The 21752-nt window shown below is 39.2% G+C and overlaps 1 protein-coding gene across 3 annotated transcripts in view; it reads right to left on the bottom strand.

Annotated features, from left to right (window-relative positions):
• The window catches only part of LOC121294236 (rab11 family-interacting protein 5-like), a 56705-nt gene extending 43047 nt beyond the window's left edge, over nucleotides 1-13658 (bottom strand). For 2 of the 3 annotated variants that reach the window (XM_041217817.1, XM_041217818.1), the window contains exon 1: nucleotides 13062-13658. In XM_041217817.1, the coding sequence (XP_041073751.1) occupies nucleotides 13062-13432 (371 nt within the window). In that variant the 5' untranslated portion in view covers nucleotides 13433-13658. The remainder of the gene's footprint in view (nucleotides 1-13061) is intronic. The other variant, XM_041217821.1, reaches the window with a different exon arrangement.
• Between the last annotated feature and the right edge of the window lie 8094 nt (nucleotides 13659-21752).

The following is a 21752-nucleotide window of genomic DNA, read 5'->3' as shown; positions in this document are numbered from 1 at the left end:
TTACATGTATTTACTAAAAGCCTGTACGCCTTGGCCAATGCTCACTGTCATTCTAAACCTCTAAATGCATGGGGACAATACTAAAAAAAAATCTATAAAAAAAAGAAGAAATTAAGAACTGCAGTTAGTTGACTTTCATTTCAAATCTAAAGTACCGTAGTTCTGATTAATTTATGTTCTACAGATCTTGTATACAATGACACACCCGAGGGATCAAGCAGTCTTACTGCTTGAATCTCAGTAAGTGTACATAGTAAAACACATCTACTGTACAGTGGCTATGGATAGCATAGTGGGATACACACCAGTTCAACCAAACTGAAATGACTCTGGTCGAACTTTATTTTAAGATAGGGGTATCATTAAAGCTTTTGCACAAATGTGTGCCTTCAGTGCATCTCTGCTATTCACTACCTGACATTTATTTGTTAAGAATCAGCACCACACTTATGTCTCTTTTCCACTGTATAACCGAGCCATGCCGGGGCCGTACCGAGCTCTCATGATGCGGTTAAGGGTAGCCTGGGTTGTTTTTCCACTGTACAGCTGAGCCGTGTTACTGACGCAGGGAAAGACTGTTATTATTAATTAACTCAGTTTGTCAAAAGATGCGCAAACAAATGGTATTCAAAAATTAACAATACAGCTGCATCTTATATCACTATATTTTGTAAATATATTTAGGAATTTCTTTATAATCCACAAATGTGACTAATATCGACTAAATAAAGTTCAATTAGTTCTGTTGAAGGGGAATAAAGAAGGTTTTAAAAATATGATTTGCTAACGATATCCTGTTTAAGGATAGTTGTTTCTAGAGTTGTGTGAGCGCAAAAAGAGCCATAGTTTTATCTGTTATAACAGTACACCTGTATTTTGTTTTATAGATTTTTGAAAATCAATATAGATTTGTTTTATTTTCCACATTTTTTTTCTTTCTTTTAATATAACAAAGGTCAACGATGAGAAATTTGGTATAATTTTGTTTTTCGAGTGTGATACTTAAGTGTACCATACCCACGGTTTATGTCCACATGTTTCAAATCGTCAGACATTCAGGCATAAACTTTCTCATTTCTGATGCACAACTGCAGATCTTCCGGAACACTTCTGTCTGCCCACAGAAACTAGAGCCTGCACTTCCTCAGCGTCCCTATTCTTTACTTTTCTCTCATCATACTCGCTGCCCGGCATGTTGTTTGTCTTTGTTGAGTGGTCCCACTGACCCAACATAATGCTGAAAATCCTTAACCCCTGCCCCTGGAACTCGCAGCCGGATCTTGTGAGGCTGGAGTTTCACGGTTTGGTTCTCGCTCGGCTCGACAAATAGCCAATGGAGAACCACCCATACCCGTCAGATGTGCCAGGGAAAAGGAGTACTAGTGACCTGGACTTTATTGATCACAACCTTCAACAGAAATCCATCCTTGCACTAAACCACCTGCTGCCATGAAAGTGACTCGAAGGGATTTACCACAGCTGAGTGGCTTTACATCAAAAACAGTATTGAAAATAAGAGAAAATGTGTTATAATTGGGGGGGGTGGGGGGTATTATGTGACAATGACACACCAAGCAATGCACCTTAGTGTTTAATTATCTGGATGCGGGACATTTAGCTGGTCTTTTGAAAGTATAGTCTATGCTGGCTTACTCTTTTTTTTTTTTTTTTTTTTTTTTTTAAATCAGATTATCTAGTAAAGGCCTGTAAAGGCTACCCTCTCAGTGTTTAACCAGGAAAAAAGTATGCAGCAATTCTTAAGGGCAGAGCTAAAATATTAAAAAAGGGAATTATGCTTCTGGCCATTTACCACTATTGCCAAGAGATCCACACCTACAAGATACAGATCCCTCCAAAAAACTTCCAAACCAGAATCAATAATGTGTAGCCAAGCAATTCGATAGTCTCAGTGCAAGCCTCCCCAAAGGGTCTCTGCTTAGGTCTTTGAATCCACTTTCTCTGTTTTCAATTCAATATGCTCAGTCACAGTAATATTGGTTTAAAGATGCACCATCACACTTGACAGCCCCTAGTCCACAGTGCCTTATCTCTCTTTGTCCTTGAACAAATGTATCGCACATAGATTCTGTGAACTCTATTTAATCTATGTCTTAGAATACATAAATGACAGTACAATTACCTAAGAGAAACAGCACTGTTATCATGTTTCAAGCTGGCTTGCAATATGAACTGAGCCCCAGCTACTTTGGTCAGTGATCTGAGACAATTGTCTTAATCACTTTCTATTCATAGCCTGACTCCGGGCAGACAATGAATATTAAAAAAACACATTTAAAAAAAACAAACATACTACATGTTGGCAGACAAATTCATCTGATAAATGTAAAGACTATTTTGCAAAAGTCCCTCTGCACATTAAATTAGTAGCCTGCAATGAATTAAACTGGGTATCACTGGTTTTTAACATGCTCTAACTAAACAATAGGTTGATAGTTCACGGTCCTGTGGATTATGCTTTCCCATAAAAGTTGATTTGTACATGTGTTTGTTCATACCTAAAAGCTAGGCTATTACAAACATCTCCTGAGGATTAGGTTGCTGACCCCTGGCATGCCAAGCCTTTCCTGGATGAACTGCAACAAATACAAGTTGTCAAACATTACAACCCTGGAAAAATGTACAACTCACTTATAGTAGACCCTAATGAAGTCATGTTTTTCTTGGTTATAACTGTAAACATTTATTGTTGACATGTTTTCACAGGGTATGCAGTCTTCTTACAGTACTCAAGTAACTTCTAAGACACTTTCACTTCAGTTATTGTGATAAAAGTTTGCTATGCCATACCACTATAAAACAGGAAATCCCTGGAAATTAGATGTTGCAGCTTTGTCAACTTGTTCTCTACAACATATCTGAATCGTCAAAAATCCTACTGCTTCAGAGGTAGAACTCCTACCACAACCAAGAGAACAAAACGAAAACAGTTTAATCAGGCCAAGACATTTGTGAAGAGGATTCTTGTCACTGTTAAAATAAAGAAATATGCTCAGCAAAGAGAGTCCACAGCAAATAGTGATATATCCTTTGTGTAAACATTTTAAACCTTTGTTCTCAAGACTAAAATAAAATTTATTTAAAACTTGGAAGAACGCCAAAGCCCAAGCTAAAGAATTTTATTTATGCTGGAGGTGTTGGCTGCCAGTCACTTTCAATCTTTGGCAGCTCATGTTTGAATTGAGCTAAAATCGTTTCTCCTTTTATAAAAGGGCATAGCTGTTTCCTTCAACTGTCCCATTCAGTGCAACATTAAAAAACTAAGCACTCTACTGTACTCTTCCAAAATGATGTAGGATACAAGTAAACAGCTATACAAACACAGATGCTGTATACACAGATTGCCACAGCAGATATGCAAGCCATGGCAGAAGCTGTAGGTATTACACCATAACAGGTTGCATTTAAGCAAATCTCAATTTCATACAAAACCATGCTATGAAAGAATATGTTAAATATCACCCATGACTAGACCGTTGATGAGGCAGACAAACAACAGCATTCAATCTCCCAAACTTAACACCACCAAGGCAGGTGTCGCCACTTGTACCTCTCCTGACAGTTTCATTAGAGAAACAAACAGGACCCAATAAATCACTCCTGGACCGGCAAATGATGTTTATACAGTCTGCAAAAACTACAAAAACCAGATTGTGATAATAGTTTGTAATGCTAAAAGAAACTGATTAAAAAGGTGTCTGTCAAAGTTCTTTTTACCGTATTTATTTTCCACATGTACAGTACTACAGCATTTTAAAACAACCAACAAATCGGTCCAGCTCATGACATGTCACATAATCTAGCCAGGGATTTAGATGAAAATGAAAGTCAGTTAAGTTTCAGTGCTGACTTCACAACAATGTCAAAGTTATTTTTTGATTTCTTATCCCAATAAAACACTCAATACAGTCAAGCCTCTAAGATCAATACTAATTACTAGCTGTTAATTGCATGCCGTAATCTAAGTATTTAACCATCTCAGTACCAAATGTGGAGTTAGAGAACCTTGAGAGTCTTGGAAAATTCAGCCAGACCCTAATCATAAAATGAAAACCAACCCAGAATTCCAGGTCCCAGCTGGAAACCGAAACTTGGTTGCTATCCAAGGTCAGCACTTGTTGCTATGGTAATAAACAAATATATATATAAAAATATTTTTTTTTTTTTTTTTTTTTTTTAACTAAACTATAAGTCTAAACTTGCAGCAGAAAACTAAAGATGGACCTGTTGTTTTATGAGGAAATAAAACAGAAAAGCCAGTTGTATTGCATCGTGACAAAGCTATAGTGCTTTCTAAAAGTTACATCAGTAACGGTTTGCTTGTATAAAGATAATGTGTTCTGCTTTTTGTATTGGGATTGCGTATCTCAAACTTAAACAAAATTTGGGTGGGAGTGAAAATGAAGCATACTATAGGTGACAGCAAAGCGTAATGTTTTTAATTAGTCAAAATACTGTAGGTACAGTACCAATAAATAACTCTGGTGGTTGATACTCTTATTTTGTTAACTTGGGTGTATCGTAAAGAAAAAAAAAAAGTGCTTTTATTTAAGTTTGTTTGCTGGGTTATTTTTGGCATTTGTTTAAAAATAAAATAAAAATTACTCAAGGGCCAATGTACAGTACAGCAGAGACAGTCTGTAGGGTTCACTCCCAATACATTATTTACAAAATATCTATATATGTGACTATTTTTGCATATTAAGATAAGGTAGCACTCAGAAATAACGATTTTCTTTCCTCCAGTTTCTTCCTAGATAAACCCGATCATGGCCTTTCAGCCAAAACATTGCTTTTGATCTTTGTAGGATCTTAGTGCAAAATCTGGACCCATTCAGTGATAGCATCCGTCTGTCTCACACTACATAGTGAACACAAAAACTGCTGCGAAATTCAAAACTTCTCCAAACTTAGACTCTTGCTTCCTTAGATCTTTGATTGTATCTATCATTTAATTTTCACAAGACTATGAGGACACTCTGTACAGTGTATGCGTCTGTGTGTGCACTGGCTTACTATACTATTGACCATGATCTTGCTTGTCAATTTTACAAGCAAAACATCTCCCACAACTGTCACAGCAGTGCCCTGAGCAAACAGAAACACTGTGAAGATTGGGCACTCAAGCTATTATAGTGGAGTCCACTGCTGTGCTGGCATGGGATTTAGGTAGAACACTGCCTGCTGTGAAACACGACTGCCAGAGATATTTACTAGATTCTGACGCATGTTTGCCTTGGCTGCATTTAAGTTTTCCACTCTCTAGACATACAGAGCCTCAACATGTTTTCTACTGGTGCTGATGAAATGATTATAGGAATTTATCATCAAGGTTTCCTTGAGGAAACGGAGAAGCCAGGAAAGCTACCCAAGAGTTTTACAGCATTGCATATATGAACAAGCTAAGAGCAGAGTGCAACCGGAACCAAGAATCCGATTAGGTCCAATTATCTCTACGTAAACATTCAGAGAGACAAGGAGATGCATGTTCAGCATTACAGCCAATCTTTTTACTGCAATGCGAGAATCAACATGCATGAATAAAAACAGGTAACCACATAGTATACTCTTTTTTAGGAGCAAAAAAAAAGATCTATAGAGTATCCCAGCTTAAGAGTTGATGATAAGTACCAGACTCATGCGCATTGCTGCTTGCGGAAGAAATCAAAGTTTGGGATTATTCACATTTTTCTGCCTTGTTCTCTAGAACACTGATGAACGAGACAATGGTTTTCGTAAAAACTGCATTCCCGTCACAGAGTAACCTTGTTTCAAGCAAAGATTGACTGGAATACTTACCCTCCCATTACTAGTATACAAATCCTTGTTAAGTGACTACAGCCTCCACAATTCACCTGAACTGACTCGACTTCCTGTTAAATGGATATTCGAGGCAGAATGTTAATTGCCATGCTTGTGTATCTCACTGCAGTCAAGTACATTATAAAAGGATTTTTACTTTCCTCTCTTTATATGCAAAAAGGACAAGGTAGGAAAAAGTCAGACCTAGTTCAATTAAGAGTTGTGTTTTCAATGATAATATAACATCAGAATACCATTAATAAAAAATAAAAAAATAATTTAAAATTAAAAAAAAAAAAAAGATTTTTTTTTTGTAAATCTAAAAATAAAGTTTATTGCCAAAACAGCATTTCCAAAAATACCTGTTACCTATGGAATGTTAAATTAAAGTAAAAACAGGAGCAGGTTTGTGTTTAGCATGGTGTTCTATGCAAATTAGCCATGTGTTTTTAAAACCGATGAAAGATTACAGACCCTTTTTTCAGCTAATCAGCTTGCAATTTCTTCAGCTGTTGACCTACAAGGTCATACAGTCACCTTTAAATTTGGAGCTGATCCAATTGGTGGCTGTGGCTTGGCTCCAGCATGAACTGAAACTATAGTCTGTGCCATACTGTACAATGTAGTCAATATTAATCTGCCCAACAGCTCCCTTCTCTCAGTGTTTAATATTCTCAAAGTAATAAACAACCTAAATAATAATAATAAATGCAAACTGCAATATGGCCCCTTCCATAACTTAGAAATCCTAAAACCCTACAGTGAAGAAATATGAAATATGAGTTGAAAGCATGATCCAACGGGAAACTCAAATTGGTAACTATGCTGCTCCTGGTATTGAATGCAGCACTGAAGCGTAACACTGCACAGTACATCACCACCAGAGAAAACTCACATTACAGGACAGCAATCTAGACTTCCTCATCACAACCTTGTAACGACCCCATTAATTGAATGTCATTTAATGCATGTACAGAATTCAAAACTATGTTCCTTCATGTTTGGCAGTATTGTTGGCAGTACCTCACATCACTTCCAAAAAGTAGCGGATGCAGGGTTGGGGTTAATTCCTGTTTTTCAGTTCCCTGTTCCCTTTTAATCAATTCCAACACATCATTGATCATACTTGCTATTAGCAGTATACTATTAAAATGAGCTTCCCACAGTGGCAACAAATTACTAAAATAGAAGTCACAGAAAGCAGCTGAACAATCATGACTCTAAAATATCAATTCCAATTCCTGGAACTGAAAAAAAAGAATTGATCCCAACCCTGACTGTAGGCCCTATATTTCAACACACATATTGCCAAAAGTATTAAATTCAGATGTTTGATATTTGTAGTGCACAAAACCGGCTTTAATTTGACATTGATGCAGCTGTACCAGATCATGCAAAACATGAATATTTTGTTTTTAACAAAATATAAACAGTATGAATTTACAGACAAGATGACCAGTGAGATTGTCAATTGTTATTATAATTTATTTATTTATTTATTTATTTTAATTTGCCCTCTATGTTTAAGCTTGCTTTACCTTCTAGGGTGTTAACATTGATTTTTTTTTGGACCATGACTTTACACTTTAACACGAGTCTGACGTAATGCACACTAAGCTCTTTTTATACACAGCGTATCATGTGACTTGGAGAAGCAAATGAAAACCTACTGTCACTGGAGGGGAGGGCCGACCCCGACCCCGACCCTGACCCTATGCATCCCACTGGGCTACAGTACCCTGATGGGGAGCAGACAGTCTGAAATCAACACCCTCCTTGAAAACAACCACAGATGTTGCACAGCATTTGAGCTAACCTGGGCCTGCAGAAAACACATCTTAAAACAAAGGCAGACTTGTTTGCATTGACATATTTACAGCTCTCTTCACACTGGGGGGATGATGTTAAAGCCACGGTTATTTCTTTGAATGACTAATACAGTATTCAACCCCTTGTTGGTAGTGTTTACAGCACCACTGACCCCAGTCCACATCACGCCCCCACACAGCACAGAGCCCTTGAAAAGGTCAGAGATCCATACTCTCCACCTACAGAGATACCAGCTGGCAAGCTCTGAAGGGCCAGAGCAGCGCTGTGTCATCACAAGATCCACACCAAGACAGGATTGTTTTTACGCTTTCGTTTACACCGAAACGGAATTCTGGGTTGATTGCTCTCTCTGCTTGCCATATGTACCCATGTTTGGGCACGCCTTCTGGGAAGGTCTTTTGGGTTTACAGCTTGTTTTCATTCCCCCAAAAGTGGTTTTGTCAGAACTCAACCCTGCTCACTGTATAACCACCAACATTTGACAGATGAAAATAGATACACTATATTGGTGACATTATTATTAGGTTTCCAAGGCAGAATGGCTGGGGAAGCCTATTATTGAAAATATTTTTTTTAATAGGGTTCCAAGCTGGCTTGGAAAGCCTATTGTTATTGTAAAGATTTTTTTTTTTTTAGGCTTCCAGGCCATAGGCTGGGAAGCCTATTGTTATTGAACATATGTCGTAGGTCAAATGGTTTGGTCGCCATATTGAATTGATTTTTTTTTTTTTTTTTGCATAAATGTAAAAATGTGTCTTTCAAAAACCACTTATTGCAGAGTGCTGAAAGTTGTTACAGTTGTTGAGGGATAGTCCAAAATTAACTGGTGTTTGTAAGAAGCCGATAGGTTGTATAGTATGGCGGCCATGCTGCATGACATCAAAAATCACAAAGTACAGGCGCCATAATCACAAATTACAAAGATCTTCTTCTCCCAAACCACTAGTTTGATTGAAACAAACCAACGGTTCACATGATCCTAGTGTGGTTGTCTTTAAAGGATGTTCAAGGGTAATTACTACAATAAAAAAACATGGCGGCCACATTGGATTACATCATCAACATAGAAAACTGGCTTAAAAAAACCCTTGTCTCTGAAACCACTAGTCCGATTGAACCAAAAATTGGCACACATGATCGTAGTGCGATTGTCTTTAAACTTTCCAAAAGGTCAAATTTGAAACTGGCTTATAACTCCTGAGAGAGTGTACGTAGGGTCACGGTTACTATGTAAAAATGAAATAATGCACTATTTGCTAAAGTGTTTGGTGCTGGTACTGGCATTCTGCACTGTTTGCTAAAGTGTTTGGTACTGTTACTGGTACTGGAAGCTGTAAATTTGCTAAGTAACTCTCGTGTTTTATTATTGTCATTGTTCCTCCCAAAACTTCAAACTGCTCCTGTTCGCACGCGGTGTAACCAATCAACATGAAACTTGGCAGGTATCATCCTGTGTAGATTACAGTTCAGATGCAAAAAAAATGGCACTCCTGCAAATGGTGTTCTTTTGTAAAACAAGATGGCCACCAGACCTGCATTTTCTTCTTGCATTTAAAACTGCTTCAGTTGAAAAAAAGTTTATTTCATTAACTCCAGAGTTGACAAGCATCATCCCTGCGTCAACACATACTGATTTTTTTTTTCAAAAATGTCGTTTGGGCGTAAATGAATATGGCCGCCTGACACTTTTCTTTAAAACCTTTGAAAATCTTCGGTCAAATGTAAAACTAGCTTATAACTCCTTACAGAGGGCAAATAGGGTCATGGTTACTATGGAACACATATAGGAATCCATATGTGCTCCATCCAAAAATCACATTGCCTGTGACCTTTGACCTCTCTAAGGTCAAATGTAAGACTAGCTTATAACTCCTTACAGTGCCCATAGGGTTACGGTTACTCTATAACACATTTAGGAGCCCATATACACACTATCTAAAAATTACCTTGATCATGAACTTTGACCACTCATGGTTACTGTGGTGTTTAAAGTTATAAAGTATTCTACGATAATGAACTAATGAAGTATTTTGAATTGAAACTGCTCCATAAAACTGATCTGTTGCTGATACTTGTGCTGAAATGCTACAGCTTGCCAAACTTGCCAACTGGTCCTGAGCTGGAATCCATAAAACTGCCTGGCAGTTCTAGTTATTATTGTTATTACAAGGTTTGAGCAAATTTACGGTAGTTGTTAAACTCTAAAAATAACCCATTAAAAAACAATACAGCAACAGGAAGGAATTCAGTATTATATTTTTCAGAATTGATGAGTGTTTATTTTATGAAGGGAGTTTAATTTTTTGAGGTAATGGCTGTATTTATCTTGAATGTGATTTAGTAAGGTTCATTAAGTTTTTCCAATATTATAACAGCAAGAGAACATTCAAAGAGGATTTAAAATGTCTAAGAGATACAAATGGCAAAATCATAGACGATGCGAAAAAAATAGCAAATATATTAAGTGATTGCTTTTCACATGTTTTTACAAAAGGAGGATATGGGAAACATTCCCCACACATCGACCTGTGCCTATCCAGTTTTAAATAACATTAGCATAACTGAGGCAGAAGTGTTAAAGGGACTAGGAGCTCTTAAAATAAACAAATCCTCTGGGCCAGATGAGATCCCCCCCAATAGTAGTCAAAGAAATGAAAAGTTATTTACAAACCGCAAACCAAAACCAAACCAGGTAACTACAGACCAATAAGCCTGACTTCTATTAAAAACCGAACCAGACAACTACAGACCAATAAGCCAGGCTTCTATTATATGTAAACCTATGCAATCTATAATAACATCCAAAATGGAAAATTACCTAGATGGTAACAGTATCCTGGGAGACAGTCAGCATGGTTTTAGGAAAAGGAGATCGTGTCTAACTAACCTGCTTGATTTTTTTGAGGATGTAACATCGACAATGGATAATTGCAAAGCATATGACATGGTTTTAGATTTCCAGAAAGTTTTTGACCAAGTCCTGCATAAAATATTAATTCTCCAAATGAATGCAGTAGGGATTATATGCAGAAAAAAGAAAGTACTGATTAGAGAAGAAACCTCAAAATGGAGCGAGGAAACCAGTGGAGTAACACAGGGATCAGTATTAGGTCCTCTGCTATTCCTAATCTACATTAAGGACTTGGTACAGTAAGCAAACTTGTTAAATTTGCAGATGACACAAAAATAGGCATGACAAATACTGTTGCAGCAGCAAAGGTCAGCATGCAGAACTGGGCAGACACATGGCAAATGACATTTAATAGAGAGAAGTGTAAGGTATTGCAAGCAAAGCAATACAAATGTGCATGATGAATACCATATGGGAGGTACTGAAATTTAAGAAGGAATCTATGAAAAAGACCTAGGAGTTTATGTTGACTCAGAAATGTCTTCATCTGGACAATGTGGGGAAGCTATAAAACAGACTAACAACATGATCAGATTAGTGAAAAGCGATGAATTGAAATCAAGGGAAGTAATGTTAAAACTTTACAATGCATTAGTAAGACCTCATCTAGAATATTGTGTGCAGTTCTGGTCACCTCGCTACAAAAAGGATATTGCAGCTCTAGAAAGTGTGCAAAGAAGAGCGACCAGAGTTATTCTGGGTTTAAAAGGCATGTCATATGCAGACAGGCTAAAATAATTGAATCTATTCAGTTTTGAACAAAGAAGACTAAACGGCGATCTGATTCAAGCATTCAAAATTCTAGAAGGTACTGACAATGTCGACCCAGGGGTCACAAATGGAGATTATACAAAGGGGCATTCAGAACAGAAAACAGGAGGCACCTTTTTACACAGAGAATCATGAGGGTCTGGAATCAACTCCCCAGTAATGTTGTTGAAGCTGACACCCTGGGATCATTCAAGAAGCTGCTTGATGAGATTTTGTGATCAACAAGCTACTAACAACCAAAAGAGCAAGATGGGCTAAATGGCCTCCTCTCGTTTGTAGACTTTACGTTCTAAGGTTTTGTTTTTTTTGGCAGTATTAAACATTTAATACAAGATCAAGAAGTTTGTTTTAAAATATGTATGCTTTTTGACAGGATTACAACAAAGCATACTCACTGCACTCTGAACAGAATGGATTTTTAAATTCGGTACAAGATCCGATGTAGTGTTATTTTCAGGTAGGCGTTAGAGGTACGCACTGCATAACGTTCGCTCTTGCATGCCTAAACAACTTCCTCTAAGAAAGCAGGGAAATGCCCATTCAAATGTGGTACGTTATGCTGGTACATTTATCATATGCAATACATTGGGTCTTGTACATTTTTTTTTTTACTTGTGCAACTTTGCGGTGACTTCTGATTTTGCTGTGAATTGTTTGTTTTTCTTTTAAGAGAAATTTCTTGTCTGATTCCAGTTTAAGTTTGCAAAAATATTACATATAATTAACAGTAAATGTACCTCTTTTTGACAATCGCAAAACACCCAGGTCAGGTTTTGGTACATGTACCACATTCTGACAATGTAACACACTACACCGGTACCAAAGTAAGACAGGTGGTATTGTACCGGTCAAATCATTACAGTTGGGGGGTGTGTCATCGCTGTTGTTGCTGCTACTTGCAGCGGCAGGAGGTCATAACTTACACCAGTCTCACACCTCAAAATGGTGTTGTGTAGGACATCCCAGTAAAGTTTACACTTTCGACACAGGCTTGTATTATTGTACAGGTTTAAGTGCATTCTAACTTAGGCCTTTTCCTCAGAACTAAGGCATGTAGGATCTTGTTCAAGAAAGGCCTCAGCAAAACACTGCTGTCAATAATGTAACCCTCAGTTATGCACATATCTGTATGAACCATTACATCTTTAAGGATTTCAGTATTTTTGCCTGAACACGTATCAAGCATGTTCACAACAAAACATATGGACTGTTAACTCTCTTCCAGCCTTGATCAAATTATACCTGAAGCAAACCTATAGTCTTACATCCTTCTGCTTTAGTGTTACTTAAAATACATTCTTCAAAAACAAAAATGGATGTGATGAAATATTAAAGTAATTAAAAACTCTATTATTTGAGTAGTCGGCAGGCAATACTTACTGCATCACTTGAATTCATGCTCTGCACCTTTATTGGCACTGAAACACAGCATAGCGGTAATTGAACTGAAGTACACGTCTGCATCAAGTAACACGACCAAAAATTAATCGTAACGTTTTATAACGTCTTTATTTAATTCAGCTTGTGTTGTCACCCAAATAAAACTCTGTGATGTACTGGCATGAATCGTGCAAACACTGTTACAGTTCAGATACTACACTGCCAAGAAAAATAAACGAGTCCTGAGCAGATGATGATGTGAAAACTTCCCTCCCACACACACACAAAAAAAAAAAAAAAAACACACACAAAAAAAAAACTTTAAAGCCTAACATTGAAAATAACTTACTCGTTATTCCGCGAGCTCTTCTCCTGAAATATTTTATCCAGCGGAATAACAGCTTGCCCCAAAAAGATATCCAGCCCGATCGACCTATGCATCACGGTTAGGACCAGATCACTGCTCCCTGGGGGATAAGCGGACCTGAGGTCTGCCTCCAGCACCCCCGGGAGCAGCTCAAACGAGCATTCCTCTTTCCATTCGGGAGAAGTAGTCTTTTCAACCACAGAGGTGGAGAATTTATCCTTCCCCACCTGGATGATGGTGTACACATCGCTGGTCCCATGTTTGCCTTTCGCCCTCAAGCCCTTAGCCCGTAAAACTGTCACCTGGATATGGGTCGGCGCCCATCTATTATCATCGTCTACTTCTAGCGACATAATATTAATACAAAAGAATAACACGGATTGTTAGAGCTACTGGTAAGCACCGCCCTCTCCCTCTAGCCTTGGAAACTGTTCAAATACAGTTGCGCATTATTTTCTTTCCTCCTCCCAAAGTTGTTTTACGTTCTGGTTTCTTCTATCCTTCGCTGCCTGCTGCCTGCTGTACTGCTATGCTAGCTGGGTCTTTCGGATCTCTGCAGCGCTGCTTGAACTGTGGAGACCAAAGCATTCGGTGACGTCACTGATCCGCTATCCTCCCTGCCTACTAGGAAGTAACAGAGCAATCGCTGTATAAAATTGCTGTATAATGCTCGCCCATTACATTATCTCAGTGAGGGTTTGGGTGGGTGGGTTAATAACAGGGCACAAACAAACAGGAAAAACAATTACTGCACCTTTCAAAAAGTCTGTTATGAAGTAATTAGCATTAAACTAATTTGCTGTAGCTAGTACAAAAACTGTAACATAACTTGTATCTTTTTGACATTTACATAAAGGCAGATGTTAAGGCTGCTAATAGATTTTCTACTGGTTCTAGTCACAATGTATTATGACATGTGTAATTCAAAATGACTACTTGCCATTATAATGAAGTGTGTTTGCATAGTTAAACCATCTTTGCAAGTAGGATCATTTATTGGTAAGAAGACTGGCAGTAAAAGTTTACATTAAAAGGAAGTTATAGATTTAGGGATAAGCTTCCTCGCCCCTTGAAACCTCCTTGCCAACATGTCAAAAAACAATAACATATGTACATATTTATTTCACAGACAAATGCTCTTTCACTGTTGCAGTGAAACAGGCCCTGTGATAGTTAGACAATATATTGTACACAGTCTCTACTTCAATGCTGGTGTTTACTTTGAATGCATTGTTTGTAAAAGTGGTCTTTGACTTTTGAGGAGAGAAACAGACATTAGGGTGCTTACAGTTACAGCTATTATATTTAACCATTTAAATTCACAGCAGATTAGTTTATTTGTACTGTTATATTGCCTTCAGTTTGCCTCTTCCTTGGTTTTCAGATGGGGTCCCTATTCAAAACTATTTTTTCAAGTATCAGTTGCCAAAAATATAAGAACATAAGAAAGTTTACAAACGAAAGGAAGCCATTCGGCCCATCATGCTCGTTTGGTTGTTAGTAGCTTATTGATCCCAAAATCTCATCAAGCAGCTTCTTGAAGGATCCCAGGGTGTCAGCTTCAACAACATTACTGGGGAGTTGATTCCAGACCCTCACAATTCTCTGTGTAAAAAAGTGCCTCCTATTTTGTGTTCTGAATGCCCCTTTGTCTAATCTCCATTTGTGACCCCTGGTCCTTTTTTCTTTTTTCAGGTCAAAAGTCCCTTGTGTCGACATTGTCAATACCTTTTAGAATTTTGAATGCTTGAATTAGGTCGCCGCATAGGTCGTCGCCCAGAATAATTCTGGTCGCTCTTCTTTGCACTCTTTCTAGAGAGGCAATATCTTTTTTATAGCGAGGTGACCAGAACTGCACACAATATTCAAGATGACGTCTTACTAGTGCATTGTACAGTTTTAACATTACTTCCCTTGATTTAAATTCAACACTTTTCACAATGTATCCGAGCATCTTGTTAGCCTTTTTTATAGCTTCCCCACATTGTCTAGATGAAGACATTTCTGAGTCAACAAAAACTCCTAGGTCTTTTTCATAGATTCCTTCTCCAATTTCAGTATCTCCCATATGATATTTATAATGTACATTTTTATTTCCTGCGTGCAGTACCCTACGCTTTTCTCTATTAAATGTCATTTGCCATGTGTCTGCCCAGTTTTTAATCTTGTCAAGATCATTTTGAATGACCTTTGCTGCTGCAACAGTGTTTGCCACTCCTCCTATTTTTGTGTCGTCTGCAAATTTAACAAGCTTGCTTACTATACCAGAATCTAAATCATTAATGTAGATTAGGAATAGCAGAGGACCTAATACTGATCCCTGTGGTACACCATTGGTTATCACATTCCATACTGAGGTTTTTCGTCTAATCAGTACTTTCTGTTTTCTACATGTTAACCACTCCCTAATCCATGTACATGTGTTTCCTTGAATTCCAACTGCGTTCAGTTTGAGAATTAATCTTTTGTGCGGGACTTTGTCAAAAGCTTTCTGGAAATCTAAATAAACCATGTCATATGCTTTGCAGTTATCCATTATCGATGTTGCATCCTCAAAAAAATCAAGGAAGTTAGTTAGACATGATCTCCCTTTCTTAAAACCATGCTGACTGTCTCCCAGGACCCTGTTACCATATAGGTAATTTTCCATTTTGGATCTTATTATAGTTTCCATAAGTTTGCATATAATAGAAGTCAGGCTTACTGGTCTGTAGTTACCTGGTTCAGTTTCCCTTTTTGTGGATTGGTATTACGTTTGCAATTTTCCAGTCTGTCGGTACCACCCCTGTGTCAAGAGACTGCTGCATGATCTTGGTTAGCGGTTTGTAAATAACTTCTTTCATTTCTTTGAGTACTATTGAGAGGATCTCATCCGGCCCAGGGGATTTGTTTATTTTAAGAGCTCCTAGTTGCTTTAATACTTCTGCCTCGGTTATGCTAAAGTTATTTAAAACTGGATAGGAACTGGATGACATGTGGGGCATGTTGTCCGTATCTTCCTTTGTAAAAACTTGTGAAAAGTAGTCATTTAATATATTTGCTATTTTTTTCTTCATCTACGATTTTGCCGTTTGTATCTCTTAAACATTTAACCTCCTCTTTGAATGTTCTCTTGCTGTTGTATTGTTTATACTGCTGCCCTAAACTAGTGAATCTGCTCTATTGTAGAGACCATTTCTGATATATTTTAGTTAAACAAGCAAACCAAGGTTTTAAAATCCATTTACTTTCAACTTCTTGGCACTAGTAATATTATCATTTCCCTCCTATTTCTTTATAAGTTATTGCTGCTTCCTGATAGCTACTTCATTTCAAATCTAATCCAATGTTCTAGCTGCAGTCAGACCATGTGACCAGGATGCAGCCATTTATCTACGGTGTTGTATTTTAAATATTTTCATATCATGGACGAAGATCTCAGCACAATGGAAAGAGTACTAGATTTAGATAGTGTGTAAACTGGACCAGCTCTAAAACTGCAAGACAATATAAATTGGCAAATAGTGTCTTAGAATGCCAATCGTTCTAAGAGCCAGCCGTTGAAGGGCCGCACGTCCAAGGGCAGTCTGAGCGAGGACAGGTGGAGCGAGGACCTTTTCCAAATCTCTCTCACTAGATGCCTCATTCCAAATCATAGCATTAGCTGTATTTAAGTAACATTATAAAGATGGTGTTGTTTTAATTAGGTGATCTACTGTTTGTGATTAGTACCAGGTGAGTGTGGTTAAATTGAATAGAGGTCGATGTGCAATTTGATTGGTTTCCACACAGCGTTTTGTAGTTGTGTGATCCCATTGAAGTGCATTGAAACTATTGTATTGCTTAAGTATTGTTTTTAGCACTGTTTAATTTAATAGAGAGCTAGCCTATTTGTACACTAGCACGAAGCGTTAGCCAACTGAACAGCCTCTCTGCCATAAAGCCAGGAGATTTGCTGTGGGAGTCCAGCGAGGAGAGACCTGTGAAGAGAGGCTGTTTGAGAAAATCCAAACCTAGCAGTGCTCTGGAAGACGTTAACTACTAGACAGGTCTGTACCCTCCCCACACTGCTCCTGCTCCCACTACTACTGTACCTTTCTGTCTCACCTGTCCTGCTATGACTGTCTCTCACATCCCAGTTATTCTGTCCTCTCATTCCCATCCTCTGTCCTCTCTCCAACACCTAACACCTTTAACCTCATCCCTCTGCCTCTCCCCCCACTCCCACTCTTTCCCCTCCCGCACTCTCTCTGGTGCCCTCTGGAACTGTTACTCTTCTGCTAACAAAGCTGATTTCATTTCTGCCTTTTCCTGCCACCTCTCTCGATTTCCTTGCTCCCACTGAAACCTGGCTGTCTCCTGATAACACTATAACTCCTGCTGCCCTGTCCTCTCTTCACGTCCTGTTCCATACTCCACGTCTCACTGGACAGGGAGGTGGGACTGGTCTTCTCCTCTCTTCCTCCTTACTCTTTTCTGTCCCCTCTGACCTCTGCCCACTCACTTTTAACACCTGTGAATTTCATGCTGTCGAACTAACCTCTCCCTGTCAACTCCTACTAATTGTACTGCACCGTCCCTCTGAACCTCTCACTCACTTTCTCAGAACTCAACTATCTCCTCTCCTCCCTCCCCTCTCTGTCTAACCCAACTGCCAAGATCCATCTCTCCAACCCCACCCACTACTAGATTCCTTCCTCTCCTTCACTCCTCAACTTCTCTCCATCCCCTCCTACCCACAAAGCTGGCCATCAACTGGACCTCACCCTCTCCAGGGCCTGCTGCCCATCAACCCTCTCTGTCACCCCTCTGGACCTCTCTTTTCACTATGTCATCTCTTTTTCTCTGTCTCTCCCCTCTCTGCCTATTCCACCTACCCCCATTGTCACCTCCCACCGTAACCTCCACTATCTCTCCCCCTCTGTCCTTGCCTCCACCACTCTCTCTCACTGCCCTCCTATCAACTCCTTCTCCCAACTCTCTGTAGATTCTGCTAGCTCCGCTCTCTTCTCCTCCCTCACCAACTCCCTCAACTCCCTCTGTCTCCTCACCTCCCGAACTGCCCACCCCTCTACTCCCAGCCCTGGCTCTCCTCTGTGCTCCGCTTAGCAAGAACCAAACTGCGCTCATCTGAAAAGAAATGGAAGAGAACTAAACTCCCTGTTGCCATAGATCTCTACCTCTCTGTCCTCTCCTCCTTCTCCTCTACTCTTTCCAATCTATTATCCAATCCTCCACTAACAACCCCTGGAAACTATTCTCTACCTTCTCTACACTCCTCAACCCTTCCCCCCTCCTCCTCCCTTCTCTAAAACCTCTGACAACTTTGCCTTTAAAATTTCTGATATCCGCAAACTCTAACACCTCCTCCTCCCCCTCACCGCTCCCGCTTCAACCCCAACACCCTCTGGTTCCCCTCCTTCCCTCCCATCTCAAACTCTGACCTCTCCTCCCTTCTCCAGGGCCACAAACCCACCACATGCGCCTTGGACCCCCTCCCCACTCATCTCTTTCAAGCTGCTGCTACTGCTCCTCCTTCATCTCCTCCCTTTTCAAAAAAACTACTAATTCTCTCTCTCTATCTGACCTCTTTCCCTCTGCCTTCAAATAAGCCTCTATTCTCCTGTTCTCTCTCGCTGACCTGGGAATCTCTGGCCTGATTCTCCTCCTACCTCTACGACTGCACCTACCAGGTAACCTTGCACGGCTCAACCTCCACACCTTACCCTCTCTCAACAAGAGTCCCCCAAGGATCAGTCTTGGGTCCTCTCCTGTTCTCTCTCTACACCTGCTCCCTGGGTCACCTCATCACATCCTATGGTTTCTCATACCATTTCTATGCTGATGATGCTCAGATATTCCTCTCCTTTCACCCTTCTAAGCCCACCATCCTCTCCCTTATCTTTACCTGTCTGTCTGCTATCTCCTCCTGGATGCACTTACATCACCTCAAACTCAACCTCTCTAAATCTGACCTCCTTTTCTTACCCCCTCATATTCCCCCTCCTCTGATCTCTCTATTTCCATTCCTCTGGAATCTACCATGCTCTCTCCCTCCTCCGTAGCCAAGAACCTCAGAGTAACCCTGGACCCCTGCCTCTTCTACTCCCAGCACGTCTCCACTCTAGCATGCACCTGCCAATTCTTCCAGAACAACATACAAAAAATCCGACCCTTCCTCACCAACTACTCCACACACCACTTGTCCAGGCCCTGATACTCTCCCGCCTTGAGTACTGCAACTCCCTCCTGGTCGGCCTCCCTTCGTCTGCCACCCGTTCGATCCAGCTCATCCAGAACTCTGCTGCTCGTCTGCTGTTCTTTCTGCCTCGCTTGCTCCCACGATGCCTACTAATGCCTTGACCAGACTGCACCCAGCTACCTCCAGACCCTCATCACTCCCTACACCGCCACCGACTTCTCAGCTCCTCCTGCACCAGAAGAATGGCTGTACCTCCTCTACGCTCCCCTGCCTCCAGAGCCCGCTCCTTCTCCACCCTCGCCCCTCAGTGGTGGAACAACCTTCCCACAGATGTCAGGACTGCCCAGTCCCTGACCACCTTCCAGTGTCTTCTCAAGACACACCTCTTCAGACAACACCTCTAAAATTCTGAAGTTATTGTATTTTGGATCTTGCTCTTAATTGTACTCAAATTTTTTATATGTATTTTTACAACTGTAAGTCGCCCTGGTAAGGGTGTCTGCTTAGAAATGAATAATAAAATAATAAAAGGGTATTTCTAAAATCCCGCCTCTACACATGGGGGACCACCTTACATCACTGTTCGGGGCCTGGTGTCCCAGTAAAAGACTGTACCTCAATACCGGGTGATCAGCACACCGCTCTGAAGGAACAGGGTCTCTCGCATCTAACAGTATCCTCTCTCAGTTCCCTGGGGGATGATGTCCTCTCCGAAGTGGATAGGTCATGAAACGATAGACAGGACAAACACGCAAAAAAAAAAAAAGTCTAGCAAAAATGAAGAATTTCTAAAAGCACAAGTCCCAATAAATGAAAATAATGATAAGAGCAGGCAGCAAAAATAATAAATAAATATCAAAGCAAAAATCTGAGACACAGGGAATGCGAGCAGGCAGCTATACCCAAAATCCACACGCACACACACACATAAATCAAAAATACCAATCTGCAACGTGTCCCTGGCGGTAGTGCGCCTCTGTAAAAGAAAAAAAAAAATGCGCGCACACAACCAAAAACAAAAATCAAAAGATTTAGAAATACTAATACCAAAAATCAACCAGCTACAGCAAAAGCGGTGCCCTAGCCTCACTAACCTAATCTACAAATTTCAATTTGCCTGGTTAACACAAAGACAACACGTGATTTATTCCTAAAACATAAATCTCTATATGTTTTAAATACTCAGACCTGCACTTTGGTTCTGGTTCTTGTTGTAGTTGTAGTTCTGGTTCTGGTTCTGGTTCTGGTTTGTGGGTTCTGGTTCGTGATCTCTGATCCGTTCTGTCTGGTCTCCATAAACCGTCTGCCCTTTTATTCTTAAATTTCCCCCTTTTAAACTGCAGCAGACACAGCTGTATTCGTTTCTGTTAATGTTCTTCCTACTAGGTTCATGGCAGTACAATAAGATGCTGGTGGAGGTAAATGAAACTGTTTAAATCTTGATTAAACAATAACAAAACCTGCAGAAAAAAATAATAAAAATGTGATCACAATATAAAGTGCTTAATAAAAAAAAAAACTCTCAAACTTGTCTTCAAACAACAATATCAAAAATAAATAATAATAATAAACACACCATGTACACAAAAGCTGATAAGCAAGTTAGTCACAAGGGTGACATACACACACACACACACACACATACATACATATATCTATTTTGTGCCATCTGTAAGAAAAAAAGTATTATTTTAACATGTCTTTTTTTCCAGATTTAACTTAAATCTTGTATTTTTTTTTCCCAAGATTTATAAATGTTGTGAAAATAAATAAATATATATTTTTAATGTGTACATTCAGATATACATTATAAATCTTAAAATATTTAGCAACTTTTCAACATTTAAATACTAAATCTTTATTAAAAATTCATATATGTTTTATTAAACATTTATTTTGAGAATCAAGATTTAGCTGTTCGCAAATAAATCTGGATTTTGTGAACTTAAATATTTAACTAAATCTTAAATCTCTAAAAAAGATTTAACATTCAGCTAAATATTTAAATAAATCTTAAATCTCTTAACAAGATTTAACATTCAGCTAAATATTTAAATAAATCTTAAATCTCTTAACAAGATTTAACATTTAGCTAAATATTTAACTAAAACTTAAATCTTTTAATTAGATGTAACATTTAGCAAAATATTTAACTGGCCAGCTAAATCTTGTATGCAAATGAGCTCTGCCCTCTTTGTGCTTTCACAAGATTTGATTGGCTCTTATAATACTAAAATATGCATATTTTCTGATTACACATTGTTCTCTATTCATTGCTTTCATGCCGCTTAACTCAAAAGCTGCTTGTTTTTACTTACTCTCTTAAGCTTTTCATAAGTCAAAGTACAGTTGCGCCGCACTGATGAGCAGCTGTTAGTCGACTTTCACATGATTTGATTGGCTCTCCGGCCAGGTGAGGTATCTAGATCTGGATTGGCTGGAGCGGGCACTGCCTCCCTCCAGCTCCCCCATAAGAGGGAGTAAGAGCTGGA

This window comes from Polyodon spathula, chromosome 2 (genome assembly GCF_017654505.1).
Source record: "Polyodon spathula isolate WHYD16114869_AA chromosome 2, ASM1765450v1, whole genome shotgun sequence".
Classification (NCBI taxonomy): domain Eukaryota; kingdom Metazoa; phylum Chordata; class Actinopteri; order Acipenseriformes; family Polyodontidae; genus Polyodon; species Polyodon spathula.
The sequence above is the reverse complement of the archived record's forward strand: the minus strand, read 5'-3'. Positions and strand labels throughout refer to the sequence as shown.